General features: G+C 36.5%; 1 protein-coding gene across 2 annotated transcripts in view; it reads right to left on the bottom strand.

Moving 5' to 3' along the window:
- Positions 1 to 19,900, bottom strand: part of EIF3H (eukaryotic translation initiation factor 3 subunit H) — a 98,606-nt gene that overhangs the window by 72,205 nt on the left and 6,501 nt on the right. For both annotated transcript variants that reach the window (XM_085021831.1, XM_003125515.6), the window contains exon 2: positions 1,462 to 1,618. In XM_085021831.1, the coding sequence (XP_084877957.1) occupies positions 1,462 to 1,482 (21 nt within the window). In that variant the 5' untranslated portion in view covers positions 1,483 to 1,618. The remainder of the gene's footprint in view (positions 1 to 1,461; positions 1,619 to 19,900) is intronic.

Here is a 19,900-nt window from a genome sequence, read left to right as displayed (position 1 = left end):
AAGAATAGAGAGAAAGGAACCCTTGTGCATTGCTGATAGGAATGTAAACTGGTGGAGTGACTGTCGAAAATATGAAAGTTCTTCAAAAAATGAAATATAAAATTATAATATGATCTGGCAAATCTTACTTCTGATGAGATTATGTGTCCAAGAGAACTGAAAACAAGATCTTACAGAAATATCTGCAGCATTACTCAGAGTAACCAAGAGGTAAAAAATAATCTAAATATCCAACAATGAATGAATGGAAAAAATATAGTATATACATACAGAGGAATATTACACAGCCTTAAAAAAGGAAATCCTGCTATATGCTACAACATGAATGAACCTTGAGGGCATTCAAGCTTAGTGAAATAAGTCAGTCACAGAAAAACAAACATTGCATGATTCCACTTATACAAGGTATCTAAAGTAATCAAACTCTCAGAAAGTAGAATGGTAGCTGCCAGAGGCTAGGGAGGTGGAAAGGAAAGGAGCTGGTCAATGGATACAGTTTCAGTTTTTGCAAAACCAGAGTTTTAATGTTCTGATGCACAACAACAGGCATAAAGTTTAACACTACTGTACACTTAAAAAGAATTAAGATGATAAATTTTATGTTACCATGTTTTACTTACCATAAAAAATAAATATACAGAATGAGTTCTGAGAATTCAGACAAGTGAAAAATTATTTTCTTTTTTTTCTTTTTTGTCTTTTTAGGGCCACACCCATGGCATATGGAGGTTCCCAGGGTAGGGGTCCAATCAGAGCTATAGCCGCTGGCCTACACCACAGCCACAGCAAGGCGGGAACCAAGCCACTTCTGCGACCTACACCACAGCTCACAGAAACACCAGATCCTTAACCCACTGAGCAAGGCCAAGGATCGAACCTGCGTCCTCATGGATACTAGTCAGATTTGTTTCCATTGAGCCATGACGAGAACGCCAGAAATTATTTTCAACCAGATTTTCTTTTTAAATCCTTTGGGATGAGCTTTTAATTAGTATTAGCCTTTGCTAACAAAGCAATATTCCTATAACACAGAATAAAATGATCCTGAAAAGCTTAAGGAGTGTTTTCTTTCTAAAGTAGATAGCTCAACTCATCTCTGTTTAAACAGCAAGTCAAAATACTATAGAAGAAAATGGGTGTTGGATATATTGACTATCTGTGTCCTTCACAATATATCTGGCAAGCTGATTTCACAGTGGAAAAATTAATATCAGCACAGCTCCTAATTTATTACAATCAGAATCACAAATTCCAACTAACTGGAATTAGTCAAACTAATGAAATATTCGATAATAAATCCTCATTTCAGAGAATTTGTTTGTTTTGTTGTTGTTTTTAAAAAACTAGAACTAGGCCAAACTGACAGACTCCCAAAAACAGATTATCAAAGGTTATGGTGAGAAGTGGATTAATAATCACCTGCGTGCACTGCAAAGACACAGTAAAGATGAGTACCCTTACCTTCATCAAAGTCAGCATCATCTTCTGTGTGCTGGGGAAAAGGAAAGCAGTTGGTAATTTCAAGTCGATCTTCTACAACAAGGCCCAAAAGCACTCCTTGAACCACCTCAGTTCCTTGTCCTTCTTCTTGGTAATGTTTGATAATCTTCAAGACCACCTAAAAGAAAATAGAGAAAGGAGCTTAAACACCATTATCACAGTTTACACTTCCTTTATTTCAAAGAAAGAATACACTACTGGCAGGTTTGCAAAACCACAAAATTATATAATAGGACTAACCAAATTTCTTACAAATCATTTCCTTTACCCTTATATAAATAATAGTCTTACACAGTCTAAACGTACATCTGAAACTCTTAGAATTTGAAGATAAATCAGAAATGAGCACATACAGCATTCATAACCTTCAGGTCAAGGCTCCCCAAAGGTCTGACAACCAAGAGTTCCTTCAGTCAAACCAAACAACGTCACCTCAACCTGAAGTTACTACAGAAAGTGATCCTGCATCCTTAAAACAGAAAGTGATCCGGTATCCTTTATCAATAGGAAGATAATTTCCTGCCACAGATGATAAAAGTATTAAGAAGATACAGAGATGAAGACCTCAATTATCTCAACACCTAAGAGCAACACCTCAAGATGGCTCCTGAACAGAGCATCTCAAGAGTCAGAGGACGCCACAACAGGAATACACATGTACCCAAGAAGAAGCTGCTTGGTATCAAAGAACACAGATACACCAAATAACCTCTAACAGAATAGCCAGTTCTTATATTACTCTCTCCTTTAATATTTCCATAAAGATAAAGAGGTAATACTACATGACTGAACAGGCAATTAATTTAATTTCACAGTAACAGTAATGATTAATAATAATTCCTTCAACATGAGGTTAATATATTAAAAGGGCTCTGAATAATACTTGGCACATAGTATGTATTATTCAGTACAAGCCCATGGCCTGAACACTAAAGGGTAACCCAGTCTAAAATATAATGGAAAATTTCCCTCTGAGGGAAAAATAAATCTAACAACAAAATGATAATTAGCATTTTACTGATGAGCATTTCATTTAAAACAAATACATTATTGACAGAAATCAATCATCAGCAACCAGTTATTAACAAAGGTTAAAATTATTGAACATTATGTGCCAGGCAACAGTCTAATTATTCTACATGTATTATCAAATCGCGTGAGTCTCACAACTACCTTAGAAGAAAGGCATTATTATACTCATTTTACAAATAAGAAAACTGAAGCAGAGAGAAATTAAGTAAAAGACTATTAAAGATTACACATCCAGGAAGTGGCAGAGCCAAGATTTAAACTAAGCGAAACTCCAAAGCTTGTATGCATACAAGGAGATGATTTTCATATCAGTAGTTTAATAATTAAACCATCCCTGGTAATAAACATGATGCAAAGGCTCTGATGAACAGGCCCCAAAAGACTGTATACCAATAAGATCCAGACCCCCTAAGGATAGCAAGCTGTCAGCAAGGAAAAGAACTTGACATGGAAGGACATCAACTGTTAAGACTGGCCGACCTTCAGTACTGGGACATAGAAAAAAATGCACAAACTTTACACATTCTTAATTAAAAAAACCTCTCCACCTCCTGAAAGGCACAAAACGGGCTTAAAAAGTCATGCAGGTATAGCAATGAGTTCACGCTCTAGCATTCATTAGCTGTGACCTTGGGAAAGGCATTTAATCTTCCTAAGTCTTAGATTTCTAACTTGCAAAATGGAGCTGTTTCATAGCATTACTGACACTATCAAAAACGAGAAAATGGGAGTTTCCCTTGTGGCGCAGCAGAAATGCATCGGACTAGGAACCATGAGGTTGTGCGTTCAATCCCTGGCCTCACTCAGTGGGTTAAGGATCTGGCGTTGCTGTGAGCTGTGGTGCAGGTCACAGACACGGCTTGGATCCTATGTTGCTGTGGCTGTGGCATAGGCTGGCAGCTGTAGCTCCAACTGGACCCCTACCCTGGGAATCTCCATATCCCTCAGGTGCGGCCCTAAAAAGCAGAAAATTTAAAAAAAAATTAATAAAAAAAATAAAAAGAGAGAGAGAGAGAAAATGTACAGTAAATACTTCACAGAGGGGCTGCCATGTAATAAATGTTCGATAATCACCTCTATCGACTTTGTCAATAAAAAGAAAGCAAAACTATTTAAATCCTACTCAACTCAACTCTGCCAAAGACAATCAGTTTCACACTTAAAAAAATGGAAGAAACATGGATGACTAAGAAGTGATAAACAAAACTGGTAAAGAATTACTACAAACACATCTACCAACCTGCCTAGATTATCTAGTTTCCTGAATACTTATCTCCATTTATGAGATCACTGAACCAAAGTAAATAAGAGATGTTAGAGGACATCCGAGTTTTATGCAGATCTCTGCACAAATTCTAGAACTGACTCTTCAACAGCTGGTTCCTAAGTATGCAGAAAGAGTACTGATAATTAGTAACTGACACAGTTTCACAAAAAGTTAGGCCTTTCCTTACTTCCTTTAACAAATAAAATAGGAATGAGGGGAGTTCCCTTCGTGGCTCAGTGGTTAATGAATCTGACTAGCATCCATGAGGACGCAGGTTCAAACCCTCAAAAAAAAAGAAGCAGCATAATTCAAAAAAATCTTACACTGAAACACTGTCTAAACTCTAAGGAAAGGGGACTGCAAAGGGATTGCGGGAAATTAACCAAACAGTGCAGAGGCCTGTAACACCTGTCCCAAGAATCAATACAATTTACATAGCATTCACATAAGTACTCCAAGTAAGAGAAATTATCATCTCACTCTTTTCAGCATCGCTAATCTGTTATATCCAGTTCTCTCTGATGACCAGTTAACAGTACTCAACTGAGCAGTGAGAAAGCACAGTGGTTTAACTATCTGCTAAAGACAATCAATGTGATTAAATGTACCCGGAAAGGACTAATTATAAGAGAGCAACCTTAAAACCCTAGGATGAGAACCAGTTCAATGAATTCAAATCTCTCTCCAGACTAGGGACAATCACAAAGAGCACCTTCTAAAGGATGTGTCTTACTTTGAAAGGCAAACTGAGGACCACAGGAGATAGTTTCAAGAAAGAAAGTCTCAACTTTAAGGATGAATTTTTTCTAGCACTTACAGCTATCCAAAATAGTAAGCCTTTAGGAAATGACTGGTGATGACTAAAATACTTTTCAATTCTAGTATTTACGACCTTGCCAACTTAATAAAATTTGATGATACAAAAGATTTAGAAAAAAACTTTATAAAAACTAAGCAGACTCATTCTTCACTTTGACATTTTATATAGACTTCCATTTCCTACATATGCAATGAAATCTCAATTCCTGATTCAAAAAATAATGTACTAGAATTGCATTACCAACTTCAGAGTATGCTCATTTAGATGTCAAATGGAAATTCCTGTCAGAAGTAACCAAGGGCCATAAAGGCTTTTGATATTCTACATAAATAACCAAGAACTTTTCTGTATCTTATAAGAACATTACATAGATTACTGGTATTTAGAATTAAGACAATCCATTTTCTGCTCATGGCCTCCCCCTGTAAAAATGAAGGGATGTTTTAATCTCCACATCTTCAACACCCACCCAACACAGGTATTAGCACATAAAAGAGACTCAAATTATATTTGCTAAAGGAATGGATGGTAAACACTTACCAATCACTCATATGTCAAGCACTCCACTAAATGTCTCACATGCAATTACTCATTTAATCCTCATAATCACTCGTCAGTCTCTAACACTATTTCCCTATTTTACAGAGGAGGTAACATATAATCTGACATTGATTTATTAAATCAGGGATGTGTGATCTGACTACTGATTCCAAGGTACATTTAATTACTTCACAATAACCTAGTGACTTAAGGCTCCAAAGGTGTTTTTCATAACCAAGCTGAATACAGTGGCCAAGAGCTCTGGAAGAAGTCTCTATAACTAAGTTGTAGAAGCAGGGCTTCTGCATTGCAGTAAGAAAAATTCACTGAAGGATTTACTGGGTCAAGCAGCAAAAAGATTGGGGGAATGGTGCTGGTCGTCACATTTTTTTGTACCCTGATCACAAGAAGTCAAGTAGCATGAACAGGAAACTGCCAATGGTTGCAAGAATGCAATTCAGCTCTTTATCTTTAGCAGCACTGTCCTCACAAACCACAAGATGGGAATGTTCCACCACACAAGTCCTGTTTTAGGCATGCTTACTGGCCTTTCATTTTCTCTCCTCCAACCAACCATATATGCCTCTGTCCATAAAACAGTGCTGACATACTTTTCATTAATTCTGTTTACTGATGTCATGCTCCCTGTCTTACTCTTCGAAACAAGATACATGGGAAGCTTAATAGCTCTCCAAAACAAAAACATACTCCTCTATTACATTTTGTTTATAAGTGTCACAAACGACCTCAAATACTCAGGAGCTAGCTCTGTATTTCTTGTTCTCGGCACATCAAAATGATCGGGGGTGGGGGGGAGGGTGCTTTTTTTAAAAACATGAAAAGAAGTCTTCATCTTGACAACGTATTATAGTCATCAGTATTTTTTAAATACTGATGCCTAGGAGTTCCTGCTATGGTGTAATGGTATCAGCGGCATCGCTGCAGCACTGAGATGCAGGTTCAATCTCCAACCCAGCATAGTGTGTTAAGGATCCAGCTTTGCTGCATAGGTCACAAATGTGGCTCTGATCTGATCCCTGCTCCCAAGAACTCCATATTCCATGGGGCATCCAAAAAAGAAAAAATAATAATAAAACACTAATGCTTAACCCTGAAAATGAGTTAGTTAATCTGGGCTGGAAAGAGGGGAGCTTTCCTTTTTCTTTCTTTTGGGGGGATTTTGGCTTCTATTATTGTTTTTAGATTGTCTGGGTGATTCTATCATCTTACTTCCTTCTAACCTTTAATGTAGTATGGACCAGCTTTCCTTTTTTGTTTTAACTCCTTGGATGACTGCAATGCACACGAATGATTAAGCCAAAAGTTTCCTTTCCTGTTTTAAGAATGCCTGTGCTGGAGTTCCCATCGTGGCGCAGTGGTTAATGAATCCAACTAGGAACCTTGAGGTTGCGGGTTTGATCCCTGACCTTGCTCAGTGGGTTAAGGATCCGGCGTTGCCATGAGCTGTGGTGCAGGTCGCAGAGATGGCTCGGATCCCGAGCTGCTGTGGCTCTGGCGTAGGCCAGTGGCTACAGTTCCGATTAGACCCCTAGCCTGGGAACCTCCATATGCTGCAGGAGCGGCCCTAGAAAAGGCAAAAAGACAAAAAAAAAAAAAAAAGAATGCCTGTGTGGCTGAAAAGTGAGTACACTGAGAACCACAGGCCCAAAAATGAACTTTTTACTTATAAAAGCATAAAGAGAAATTCAAGCTCCACTTGGAAGGCTCTCTACAGTAAAGAAATAAAAGGAAAAGAAATGTGAGCAGTCCATCTGAGAAGCAAGCATTCAAGTATTTGGAGCAGAGTAAGACTTATTCTTTACGGCTTGGCCCCATATTTGTGACTATTTATGAACTAGTGCTGACCAGGTCCCTTTATCCCATAAATTAGAGGGTAAATGAAGATTCTTCTATAAATTATGCCTGAAAGGACAAAAACAAACTGGCCAGCAGAACTCTAAATTATCAAATTTTTCTATACCTTCCCCATGCTCTGGGTCTAAATGCTTTTTCACCTCCTAGATGTACTCTGCACAGTAAGTAATGTTCGTGGGCTAGATGAGCAGTCCTAGAAGCATCTCCTAGCTTTCTAAGGTTTGCATATATTCTTGGAACAGGCAGAGCTTAGCAAAGAATCCCAACCTGCAAGACCAGGTTTGCTGTCTGCTGAAAGTATCCAAAAGGAATCATTTTTTTCCTACTATTGTTTATTATTCAGACCAGACAATATGAAAAAGCAGAAGCAGACTATTTGTAATCTCCAAAGAACAAGATACTATTTAAGCGCCTCGCATTTAAAAAAAAATGAAAAACGGAGTTCCCGTCGTGGCGCAGTGGTTAATGAATCCGACTAGGAACCATGAGGTTGCAGGTTCCGTCCCTACCCTTGCTCAGTGGGTTAACAATCCGGCGTTGCCGTGAGCTGTGGTGTAGGTTGCAGACGTGGCTCGGATCCCGCGTTGCTATGGCTCTGGCGTAGGCCGGTGGCTATGGCTCCGATTCGACCCCTAGCCTGGGAACCTCCATATGCCGCAGGGGCGGCCCAAGAAATAGCAAAAAGACAAAAAAAAAAAAAAAAAAAAAAGAAAACCTAACTTTGTCCAGAGGCTAAAGGCAGAAAAGAATTTAACTTCCAAGACATTAAGTATTCTCAATGCCGTAGCACAAAATATTATATAATAATCTAAAATATCCAAATAAATAAACTACACCAGAAGTCAATCAACCTAAACTCTGAATTAGTTAATAAGAATGATGGGTAAAATCTTTCATCTTTCCGGGAAAGGAACATTTAGAGGTATCTCTAATAACTCTCTATCAAGATCACATCAAAAACTTTCAATTCTGCACCAAGGGACAATTTAAATCTGGCCAAAATAAAGATTATGCTTTCTGGTGAATTACAGTAATTTTCTATCAAATATGATGTCTGCAAGGACCAGATATTACAGAAAAACTTGGAAGCTCTGCAAAGAATCACCAGAATTCTGCTATTTTCAGTTTCTTTGGTTCACTCATTAATCCATTCACCTAGGTTATTTGTTGAGTGACTTCTACAGGCCAGTTATACATCTGCCAGGCCCTGTGAATATTCGACTACATTAAACACATAAGGTCTTTACTTTCATGGTGCTTATATTTTAGAATGCCAATTCTCAAAGCTTTTTGGTCAAAAGGCCCCTCTAATACTCTTAAAAATTACTGTGGACCCCCAAAAAATTTTTACATGCATATTTACATAGTAAAAATTCAAACCAAAAAACATTCAAAATATTTTATTCACTTAAATGAAATGCATCACAAACTAACAAATTATACCTTTATGAAAAATAACTATTCTCCAAAAGATAAAACTTAATAAGGATACAAAACTGACATATTGTTTCATATTTCTGTTAAATATTTACATTTTTAAAAAGAGGTTTTAATCAAGATAGAAGAATGACATATTTCTGTAAATCCTATTAATGTTTAATATAAGACAACTGGATTCTCCTATCTGCTTCTGCATTCAATCTTTTACAAATAAGACATCATGTAGCATTTGGAAAACTCCATTAAACACTCATGAAAGAATAAAAGTAGAAATGATAATGTTTAATTATTATTTTGATAGCAGTTTAGATCTCAGAGACCTTCTAAAAGAGTGTTGGGGATTCTCACACTTTAGGAGCCACTATTTTAGAATAACAATTAAGAAAGTTAACATGCTTACAGACTGTCAAAAGCACTATGACGAAAACAAATAGGGAAATGTACCATCAACCTAGGGTGATCTGAGATGACACCTGAGCAGAGAGCTAAAGAAAAAGCAGTCAGCCAGCTGTATGAAGAATAGGTGAAGAGAATATTTGCCAACTATGGATTTTAAATACCAGTTTTTTTAAAGCACTGATACTTGCTTTTCAAAAAGTATACAAGTTGTATTTTAAAGGAACAAAAAAGCCTAAATATGGATGAACAGTAGAGTGGGCATAGTACACTTTCATGTTTATTATTTATTTAACTCAATCTCCTGGCAGAAACAGTTATGTCTAAAGATCCCATTACTTAATTCAAAACTAACGATTTCATATCATTTTTTGCTGAATTATGAAACAATATATAAATAAAATCCTTTCAGGAAAGGTTTGCCATGGCTTTTATAATCAGCAATATTTACAATACTCTAGTATCAAGGTTAATCTTTAGCTGGTAAACATGTCTACCAAGTTACCACCCCAAAAGGCAGCAAAATTGAGTTAAAAAGTAAACTAGGAAATAAATGTATCTGGAACTTTCAGGCTTTGCAATATACCAATATGAAGTACTTCAACTCCCCCCCTCTTTACTCTTAACGTGTGGTCAAAATAAATAAATAAAAAGATTGACTTAAATGCTATAAAGTCCAAGGAACTAGATTAAGAGCAGATTAAATACCAGATTATAGTGACTAATTTTCATTTTATATATGTATACATAAACTCAAATTTGGAGTTCTCTGTGGTGCAGTCGGTTAAGGATCCAGCATTGTCACAGTGGTTTTGGGTTGCTGTTAAGGCGCAGGTTTGATCCCTGACCCAGGAAATTCCCCATACCATGGGTGTGGCCAAAAAGATAAAAAATAAATAAATAAATCTAAAAACTCAAGTTTATAATAAGCCTAAGTAATAAAAAATACATCAAACCACTATTTAAGAAGTCAAAGAAGTATAACATTTAGAATATTTCTTTTAAACTGTTTTGGAATTTAACAAGATTAATAGATAATTTGTTAGCTAGAAAAAATGTTTATGTAAAACCAATTCACCAGAAATTGCATGAATTTCGGTTTCTGTTTTGAATTTTTATTATAGCTGTCAATTTCTGCTGTACAGCAAAGTAACCCAGTCATACATAAATATACATTCTTAGAAAGGAGAAGTTTAAATATTTACAAATAGACGCATACACACACCCCCCCCCCCAAAAAAAACATGGTTTAAAAAAAAATCCAGGACTTCCCGTCATGGCGCAGCAGAAATGAATCCAAGGAACCATGAGGTTGCGGGTTCAATCCCTGGCCTCAATCAGCGGGTTAAGAATCCAGCATTGCCGTGAGCTGTGTGTAGGTCGCAGAGGCAGCTCAGATCCAGTGTTGCTGTGGCATAGGCCAGCAGTTACAGCTCTGATTGGACCTCTAGCCTGGGAATCTCCACATGCCATGGGTGTGGCCCTAAAAAGACAAAAGGAAAAAAAAAAAATCCATGCTACTCAAAATTCTACATTAACAAGTATACTTTTCAAAGTGTATAAGCTCTACAAGCAAACATTCAAACTGGAAGGCTACAAATAAACTTGAAGTGATCTAAGAACCTCTTAAAATCATATACAATATTTTATGCCTATGCTTTCTTGGGAAAAAAGGTCCATGTTATTTGTCAGATTCCCAAAGGCCCATCACACACCAAAGGTTATAGTTTTAAAAATTAAGTAGTAATAAAAATTTACTACATACATGCAATTGTGCATCTACATTTGTATGAACAACAATGGTGTGGAAGGACCTACATTTTCTTTTATGAATCTCTGTTATTTACCTAGTTATAATAAGCATGTATTTGTTTTTAATTGAAAAAACATCAAATGAAAAAATTAAGGAAAAGATTTTAAAATACAGCAATCACTGCAATTCACTGCATGGTGTTACACGAAGAAGAACAAACTAATTTCCTTTTCTGAGGGTGCTACTGAGTTGAGAGAATGATGTGGACACAATATATCTTGATTTTAGCATGTTCTTTTGGGTATATTAAAAAAATATATGGACCGAATGAAGCACAGTTAAGTGGCTTTGAAAGGAGAGAAAGAAAAAAATCCACACACTTTTAAGCCTACGCACCTGCCGACTTTAAATTCTAATCTCTTGTTGATATGGTTACTTTTCAACTCAATTCACAGATGTCACTGCACACGTATACACAAATTACTAAAAAATACACATATGTACACACCATCAAGGTGAAAAGAGGTAACTTCTGGATATACAGACTGCTTTTCAACAAGCAGAGAGATCTGTTTAAGAGAAGCCTAACCTAAGCCAATTATAAATCAGCAAAATATTAATTCAAACTTTGTGCAAACTTATGGAGATAAATCTTCACCAGGAAAAGCAGCAGGTTTCCCACTGTCTCTGTAATACACATAAAAAGGATCTGTTGAAAGCCCAGCTTAAATGATTTGGGACCTAAGTAGTTTTAAATTGTTAAAACTATACCATTTATCATTTTTAACCTTCCTTTATGAGTTCATAAGCAATGCTCTGAGGTTGAAACCTGTATTATGCACCTGGAGTAAGCAAATACTGAATCTACTTGTTCATCTTGCTAGAGTTCACAGATAAAGAAAAGCTGACTTTAAAATGTTTTACCGGAGTTCCCGTCGTGGCGCAGTGGTTAACGAATCCGACTAGGAACCATGAGGTTGCGGGTTCGGTCCCTGCCTTTGCTCAGTGGGTTAACGATCCGGCGTTGCCGTGAGCTGTGGTGTAGGTTGCAGACGCGGCTCGGATCCCGCGTTGCTGTGGCTCTGGCGTAGGCCAGTGGCTACAGCTCCGATTCAACCCCTAGCCTGGGAACCTCCATATGCCAGTGGCTACAGCTCCGATTCAACCCCTAGCCTGGGAACCTCCATATGCCGTGGGAGCGGCCAAAGAAATAGCAACAACAACAACAATAACAACAACAACAGCAACAACAAAAAAAAGACAAAAAAAAAAATGTTTTACCACTAAATATAAAAATAAAAAGTAAATCTAGTAGTGTTTAGTGATCACAATATTATTTTAGATAGGGTTCTAATATTATTAGACTCTCACTATAGGAAGATACTATTACCTAAAATAAACATGAAAATCATTTATAACATGTTTCTCAAACTACTAGTGAAGAACTCCCTTTTTTCCAGTCCATCACAGACTGGTACTTTATTCAAAGAAAAAAATTACTTATTAAAAACTATCTCTTTTTTAAAGACAGAGAGAATACAAGCCTAGAGATCACAAGCTTAGCTACACAGCAAAATTAAACTGCTGTCAAAGTTTCTAAACATTCAGTATCACTCCCATGCTCATCGAAGGCAGGCCAGCAAACAGTTCACAGACCACACCTCACACTTCAGACACCACTGGTTTATAGAACCCATAACATTAGGCAGGTACAGTCCTCTGCCCTCTCCAGGAGTAAAACATCCAGAGTTTAGAATCAATCACTTCCTAATTTATGTCAGAGAAAATGAAATCTCTCAAAATATAACATTAGCTCAATGGATCTGAACTCCAAGCTGCAAACTCAAGCAACTCAAACCCACAGCCTCCCCACCAAGTCCCACCTGCTGCTGCTATAGGAGAGAAGGACCTCCTCAGCTGGGGTCAGACCACTCACTATTCTTTCATTCTGTTCTGAACATTGTATTTTTGTGGTTGTTGTTGTTTTGGGGGGCACCCAGAGCATGTGGAAGTTCCCAGACCAGGGATCAAACCTGAGCCACAGCAGTGACAACACCAGATCCTTAACTGCTAGGCTATGAGGCAACTCCTAAATATTGTATTTGTAAGAAGGGCAAAAACAAATTCATTTCAGCAGCAGGAGCCCACTTTGAATTACATGCTCTATAAGACAAGAGGTTTAAGGGAGTGAATTATTTATCGAATGAGTGAGCCCAGCTGAAGCCCCAACATGCAAACCTTGTTTTGCTGTCTTCTACTTGTTGGCTAGTACACAGTAACTCGAGAACTAATTCTTATTTGTGTGAAAAAAAAAAATAATGTTCAAGTGAGAGGAAAAACTTTAGTAAACAGGAAATCACATAGCATAGTTGAGAGTCTGAGCAACAGAATCAAAAATTAAGTCTGAGTGCCAGAGTCTGCGGCCTTAGGCAGGTTAATTACCTTATCTTTCCCAGCCTCCCCATCTCCTGTGAAGATAAGTGAGTCAGTACCTATCTCATGCATTATTACACAGATTAAAATATCATCCACCCAAAAACCTAGCACACTGGGCCCAGTAAATCCTCAGTGTTAGCTACCATTGCTAACACTACTATTATTACAATAAATATTTCACCTCATCTCATTCACTCATCCATCCACCTAACCCACAAATACTTAGTGAGTGACTAGAACAAGCCAGGTACTCTCATGGCACTGACACTTGTCTCCTCAGAATGTTCCGAGTCTATTCCTCAGAGATTTTTTTTCAGTCCAATATAAGATAAAAATATGATTTATTAAAAATCAACTACCTGATACTAAACTTCCATTATTGTTAAGACTTATCAGCCAACTGTACCTGGAGCTAGCTCTTATAACAACCAATAATCCAAGGGTTTCAGGACACGATTTTTTAAATCTGCATTAAAAACTCAACTATGACTAAATTGATTTATTGAAAACATTGCGTATAGGAGCTCCCAGGCACAACCGCACTGGCATCGTCTGGGAATGCTGGAACACAGGTTGGATCCCCGGCCCTGCACAGTGGGTTAAGCATCTGGCATTGCTGCAGCTGCAGCTTAGGTTGTAACTACGCCTAGGATCCAATCCATGGCCGCGAACTCACATGCCACAGGGCAACCAAAAAAGAAAAAAAAATTCAGTATATGTGTGTATGGATAGATGTTAAGTTTCCTTAAAAATATCATTATCCTTGCTTTAAAAAAAAAAAAAAAAAAAGACTTAGATCCACTCCAAGAGTTTCTCAAAAATCTGAAATAAAATGGCAAAGCCCAAACTGCATGATGGCCAGTTGGAAAAATCAGACAGGATGCATGACTCCTAGCTGGCTTCACTCCAGTTTTATAAATTCTGGGAGGTAAGGTCCATAGCCTGAATTTCTCACATCAATCACCGTCAAAGAACAAGCTATTACTGTAGAAGAATTTTAGTCTCTCAGAAACTGCAATGCCACAGAATCTCTCCTTAGCATATTCTGTAAAGTCAATATCTAGACTTTCAGTTAATTCTGGCTTATTTCACTGACTGATCTGTGAACTTGGCAGTTTTCTTATTTGGTTAAGCCTGGATCACTTTTTCTAACACTGAACAAAGAAGGTAGTTATTGCCAAAATGTAAATTCAAAAAGCAGAAAGCAGCATTAGTCTTAAATCTAACACATTTTATGGCTCAAGTGGGATGGGGTTCCACTTCATAACTGGCTGAGTCAAATAATAAATAGGACTTAAATCATTGCTGTTAAGTTTTGACGTGAAAGAAATGCAAATAACTTCAACAGAAAAAAAAAAAGAATTTTGTCCCTGACACATACAGGATTAGTTACAATGCTTTAATACACTTAATCAATATCACTTCTATAATATTTCAGTTGAAAGTATTTTGTTATTATTCTCTTGGATGTAATACTCGATGATGATCCACAGTTTTGAAGTTAAATCAACTAATAATTGTTGGGAAAAGGGAGAGAAGGACAATATATCCTCAAGAAATTCAACAGAATAGCTCTGCTCTCATCATAAAAATTAGTCATGACAAAGTACAATGATGCAATAAAACGTACAAACGTAAAATTTCATTTTAAATGTTAAATAAGGATACTTATAACATTAAGTTTTTACTTTACCAACTCGGCATATATTTACTTTACCAACTCAGCAAATTTTCCCAAATGTAACCAGAAGGTAATTTTCCCAAAGTAAAATGAGTTATTTAAGAGGCTTAGCTAGAACAAAAGTCATTTCCTCTCTCACACAAAACAAACCAAAAAATTTCAAAGCTGTAATGAGCTGTCTGCTTCCTAAAACAGTTAAGTTTATTATATTCAGGAGCATGAACCACTGCTTAATTAAAAGGCCTTTAGGTGATTTTTAGGCACTTCGGATTACAGTTGGTTTCTACTCCTTAACAGGAGGCAGTACTTGCTAAAATAGGTCCAGAAGGAAACATTAAAAAAGAGTAACAGTGACTGCCTCCGGGAAGACGGTAGGGGAAGATAGGGATAAAAGCGTCAGTTTCTCTTTACTACCTGCTCTTTTTTTGCTTTCGGTTGTATACCATGTGGACCCAGTGTAATGGCTGCATGTAATTAAATAGGCTTAACAAATTAAATGCACTTCAACTTTCCAGCAGAAAGAGTATATACCACAATAATCCCAGGGGAAAGTGATTTCTCAAGAAGCCCTTCAGAACAAAACTGAAAATTATGCATTTCTGTACAAAATGCAAAATGGGCTTTCTATCAAAAAAAAAAAAAAAAAGATGTTGGTTTTGTTTTAAAGTCTACCCTTAAACCATCTACAAGCCTTCATTTGGAGGCTATAAATAAAAAGCAAAGAAGATCTTAAAAGTCAGGCTTTAAAGTTTGATTTTGTGTAATGAGAATTTTCCAAAGGGTTTCTGCATTCTAGGGCCACAGCTACAAGAGAATTCAAGGGAAACCTAAGGAACAACCAAAGATAACACAGGAGGACTGGGTGACTTAGGCAGATGTGGGAGTGTCATCACTATCATACAGGAATTCTTTAGTGAACTGAATCACTATAACAAGCATACTAACATGCATACTCAATTTTAAAAATAAAGACTAAGATTTTTAGAAATCACAATTTCAGTCGGCAATGGTGCCAAGAGACAGCACTCCCTACTCTGTAAATTGGAAAGTAAACACTACTATACAACGATTCTGGAGAGCAGTTTGGCAACATGGTTAATACATCTTAAAAAAAACATGCACAACCACCTTTAACCCATTAACTTCAACTACAGATATTTATTAAAGCATCAGAAGAAACACTAGAAAAGTAAATTCCAGAATCTTTATGGCGTTACCTACCCTAGAGTTATGAGCTTATAAACTAATTTCCTTTTTGTTTTTATTTGTACAAATTTTCTTACAATGAATGTATAGTTTTTTTTGTCTTTTAAAACATTCTATTTTACCAGTTTACTGTTATCCCACAAACATCTGCTACTTACATCAAGAAAAATTAATTGAGGATAGGGATAGAAGGTACAGGTATTGAAAAAAAAATCTTTTATTAATCATCAGGATACAATGAATACCTGTGGTATTTAGGTACTATTTGGTGGGGAAATAAAACCTTAAATTTTTACAGCAAAGTACAACTGATATTCAGACTCAAAGTTTTATATTTTAAGTTAATACTGTTATCAGTATTTTATTGACTCTATTTTTTTTTTCTTTTATGCTTGGGTTTGGTACCAACATCAATGAAACTCCAAAATCTAACTATGGCATGCATATACCAGTATCCACATAAGCCCTTTCAGTTTTTATGAAATAAGTACAATTTATAATCAAAAAGATGGATATGTAAGTTATACTATACTTTGCTAATAAATCTAATCATTACAGAAGATAACCATTTTATACAATGATCTTACAAACAGCAGTTTACAGGAAAAAGGCTATTTTTTTTTTGAGTATACTATCCCATATCCTGCCAAAAGAAGTACTATCCAAGTATCATAATTTAAATATTTTACAAAATCAAAATTATGAATTATCCAGACAAAAGCAAATGCAACCAAATTTTCACGTAAGTGCTAAAATCAGGAATCTTTATTTAAGAAACTATCTAAAGTAGACCTGGCAAAGTAAAAGTGAAAGTATTTAACCACAAAAATAAGAACTGGCAAACACCTCTTCAAAGTCTAATGCCTTCTAGAGGCATTTCTCCCTAATGTCGGGGCTAGGGCTGAGCTAAAAGTCCAGAAAAAGGCTGCCAAGACTTAAAATACCTGTATAAACTCATGAAATCCTGGATATTGAGCAGACGATCAGAGCTTCTAATTATATAGGAGCTAGCTAAAGCCAAAGGTAACAAGAAAACAAAAAGATAAGAAACCAGTAGTCTCATGTAAAATACTGTGCCCCTAACTTTTAATGTCAAAACAGGAATTTATAGAGAGTGATGTATGTCATTTCATCTAAGCCTTCACAACTACAGTTTAAACTTCTCATTATATTCCATTACTTGATAAAGCATTCAGTTTAGAAACCTACTGTAACTAATTCCAACTATTAAAATAAATACCAACTTACTAAAACTGTTATTGACAATGATTATTAAACATCAATAGAAATTTTAATGTTAAGCTTTTATTTATGACAGTAGGAGGGTCATGCATTATCCTCATACTAAGGCAGAAGAAACTTAGGCCCAGAAATGCCATTTATTAAATCTCCTCCATGAGAAACACCATGTGCTAGGCTCCTTAAATCATCCCCACAATAGCTACAAGAAATGACCCTAAGGTAGCCTGTCATCACTGGTGTATATGCCATAAACACAGAAGCAATGTCATGAAGTTTGGGGGGTTTTTTTGTTTGTTTGTTTGTTTGTTTTAAAGACAATTATTTCAAAAAGCTCTCTGACCTAAAGAAAAAGAAACAATGCCCAGGATATGTGCAGGGTTATCCAAATCTTGGAAACATCCTGAGATGAAAAAACCAGATGGAGCCAAGGCAAGTAAACTACCTTGCTTAGGGGTATCTACTGTTACTCCTCCTGACTCTCTTTAATATGCTTTCTATTAACTACTGACTCTCCTTAATACACTTTGTTTTCTTTTTCGATATTAATCCCCCAATATCTTAAAAAGGTTGCCTCTTTCCTAACTTCCCAATCCCCTGGAATATGAGATTTTTTAAATATAAAGATTATACAGTATTAGCTTTCTTGTACATTTTCAAGTTTTAAGTCCATAAGAGACCTAAATTTTGGAAAATATACCTTCTAATGCTTGAGCAAGAATCGCTGGATTAATTACCTTGTTAACACATTTACCTCTATTTCCTCCTATCCTCAACAATTACCAAGTGACAAAATCTATATATACCTGAGTTTCTACTGTAAAATGAAAATGATAATGGTTCCAACATCAAAGAATTGTCATACAGCTTCAACGCTATAATATATATAAAGTACTTTGAACAGTAGCTGGCACACAATAAAAGCTAACATCTATTGATTCCTTACAATTTTAGAAGGAACTGTAATAATGGGAAGCAGAATAAATCAAGCATGGCAAGATCTGAGTTTAAGCTCTAGGATATATTCCCTTCATGTCCTGAAAAGCCACCCAGTTTCTTTTTTTCTTTCTTCCTCTTTCCTTTCTTTCCTTCCTTCTTTCTTTTCTCTTTCTTCCTTTCTTTCTTTTTTAATGGCCAATCCTTTGGCACATGGAAATTCCAAGGCTAGGAATTTCTTTCTTTCTTTTTTAATGGCCAATCCTTTGGCACATGGAAATTCCAAGGCTAGGGGTCAAACTGGAGCTACAGCTGAGGCCTACATAATGGCCACAGCAACAGTGGATCCAAACTACATCTGTGATCTATGCTGCAGCCTGTGACAATGCCAGATCCTTAACCCACTGAGCAAAGGCCAGGGATCGAACTATATCCTCACAGAAACATCAGGTCCTTAACCCACTGAGCCATGATGGAAACTCCCCACTCAGTTTCTATGAATCGTATGTGCATTATGTATAACACTGGTTTTACCAGCTCCTAGAGCTCCTAAGATAAAACAATATATGTCAAAGTATTTTTATCTACTATTAAAAGCTATGACTTGGAGTTCCTGTTGTGGCTCAGTGGTTAACAAATCCGACTAGGAACCATGAGGTTGTGGGTTTGATCCCTGGTCTTGCTCAGTGGGTTAAGGATCTGGCATTGCCATGAGCTGTGGTGTAGGTCTAGGTAACAGATGCGGCTCGGATCTGGCGTGGCTATGGCTGTGGCTGTGATGTAGGCCATCGGCTACAGCTCCAATTTGACCACTAGCCTGGGAACCTCCATATGCTGTGGGATGCAGCCCTAGAAAAGACAAAAAAAAAAAAAAAACCCTTTGACTTAAAAGCAATAAGCAACAAAAATATAAACTGCATGCTAAATTTAATCCTCATTCATGTTGGGATTAATGCTAACAAGACTGTTTAGTTTTTATCCATAGCAGATGAAAAGCTGGAAATCAAAGGGGTGAAAGATAAATTTAACAACAATCAAAAAAAAATTGCCAACTAGAAAGACAAATTATTCAAGGTAACTAAAATTCAAAAACAGGGACATTTACTATAAAAAATAAACAGATGTATATACCCCCAAGGAACTCTTGAGGACATCTGCCCAGTATGGGATAATAAATTATGTTATTGGCTGTGTTCAATAATCCCTGACCAAAGAGGGAGAAAATTACATAGGGCACTTGAGAAACATTTATAATTAATAGAGCTAAAAAGTAACTTTTGAGGCTTAAAATAGTTTCATGTTATCTGATTGACATAATCACACATGTGAATTTATTTATTCTCCATTAAAATCAGAAAACTGAAAGGAGCCAAGAGACATAACAATGTTTCTCGTTGAAACATTAAAAAGCCAAACTACACTGGACTTTAGATTAGGCTTTCAGATGAAAGCTCCTTCACAGAGCTTTAACGAGCTTTACCTAATCTTTACTACTTCATGTAGAAGTTATATACGTACAAAAAAAAAATATATAGAATGATATATGTCCATAGCCCAGCATAAGCCCTTGACAAATCTAAACAGCTCAATAAGCATTTCTACCAACATTTTCTCATTAGATCTGAATAATCACCAGGTAAGCACAAAAGAGATAACATCTACTCTCAAAGCTGTTGTGAGGATCAGACATAATCAAACCAAATCTTCTCTTAACTGAGTAGGTTCTCAATAAGAATGATTTTTCTTACAGAAGACACATCGATGCTTTAAACGGACAAA

This window comes from Sus scrofa, chromosome 4 (genome assembly GCF_054392235.1).
Source record: "Sus scrofa isolate SSC_HxYL_T2T_F1_AM1 chromosome 4, Sscrofa_HxYL_maternal_Yorkshire_Landrace_v2.0, whole genome shotgun sequence".
NCBI classification, from domain to species: Eukaryota; Metazoa; Chordata; class Mammalia; order Artiodactyla; family Suidae; genus Sus; species Sus scrofa.
The sequence above is the reverse complement of the archived record's forward strand: the minus strand, read 5'-3'. Positions and strand labels throughout refer to the sequence as shown.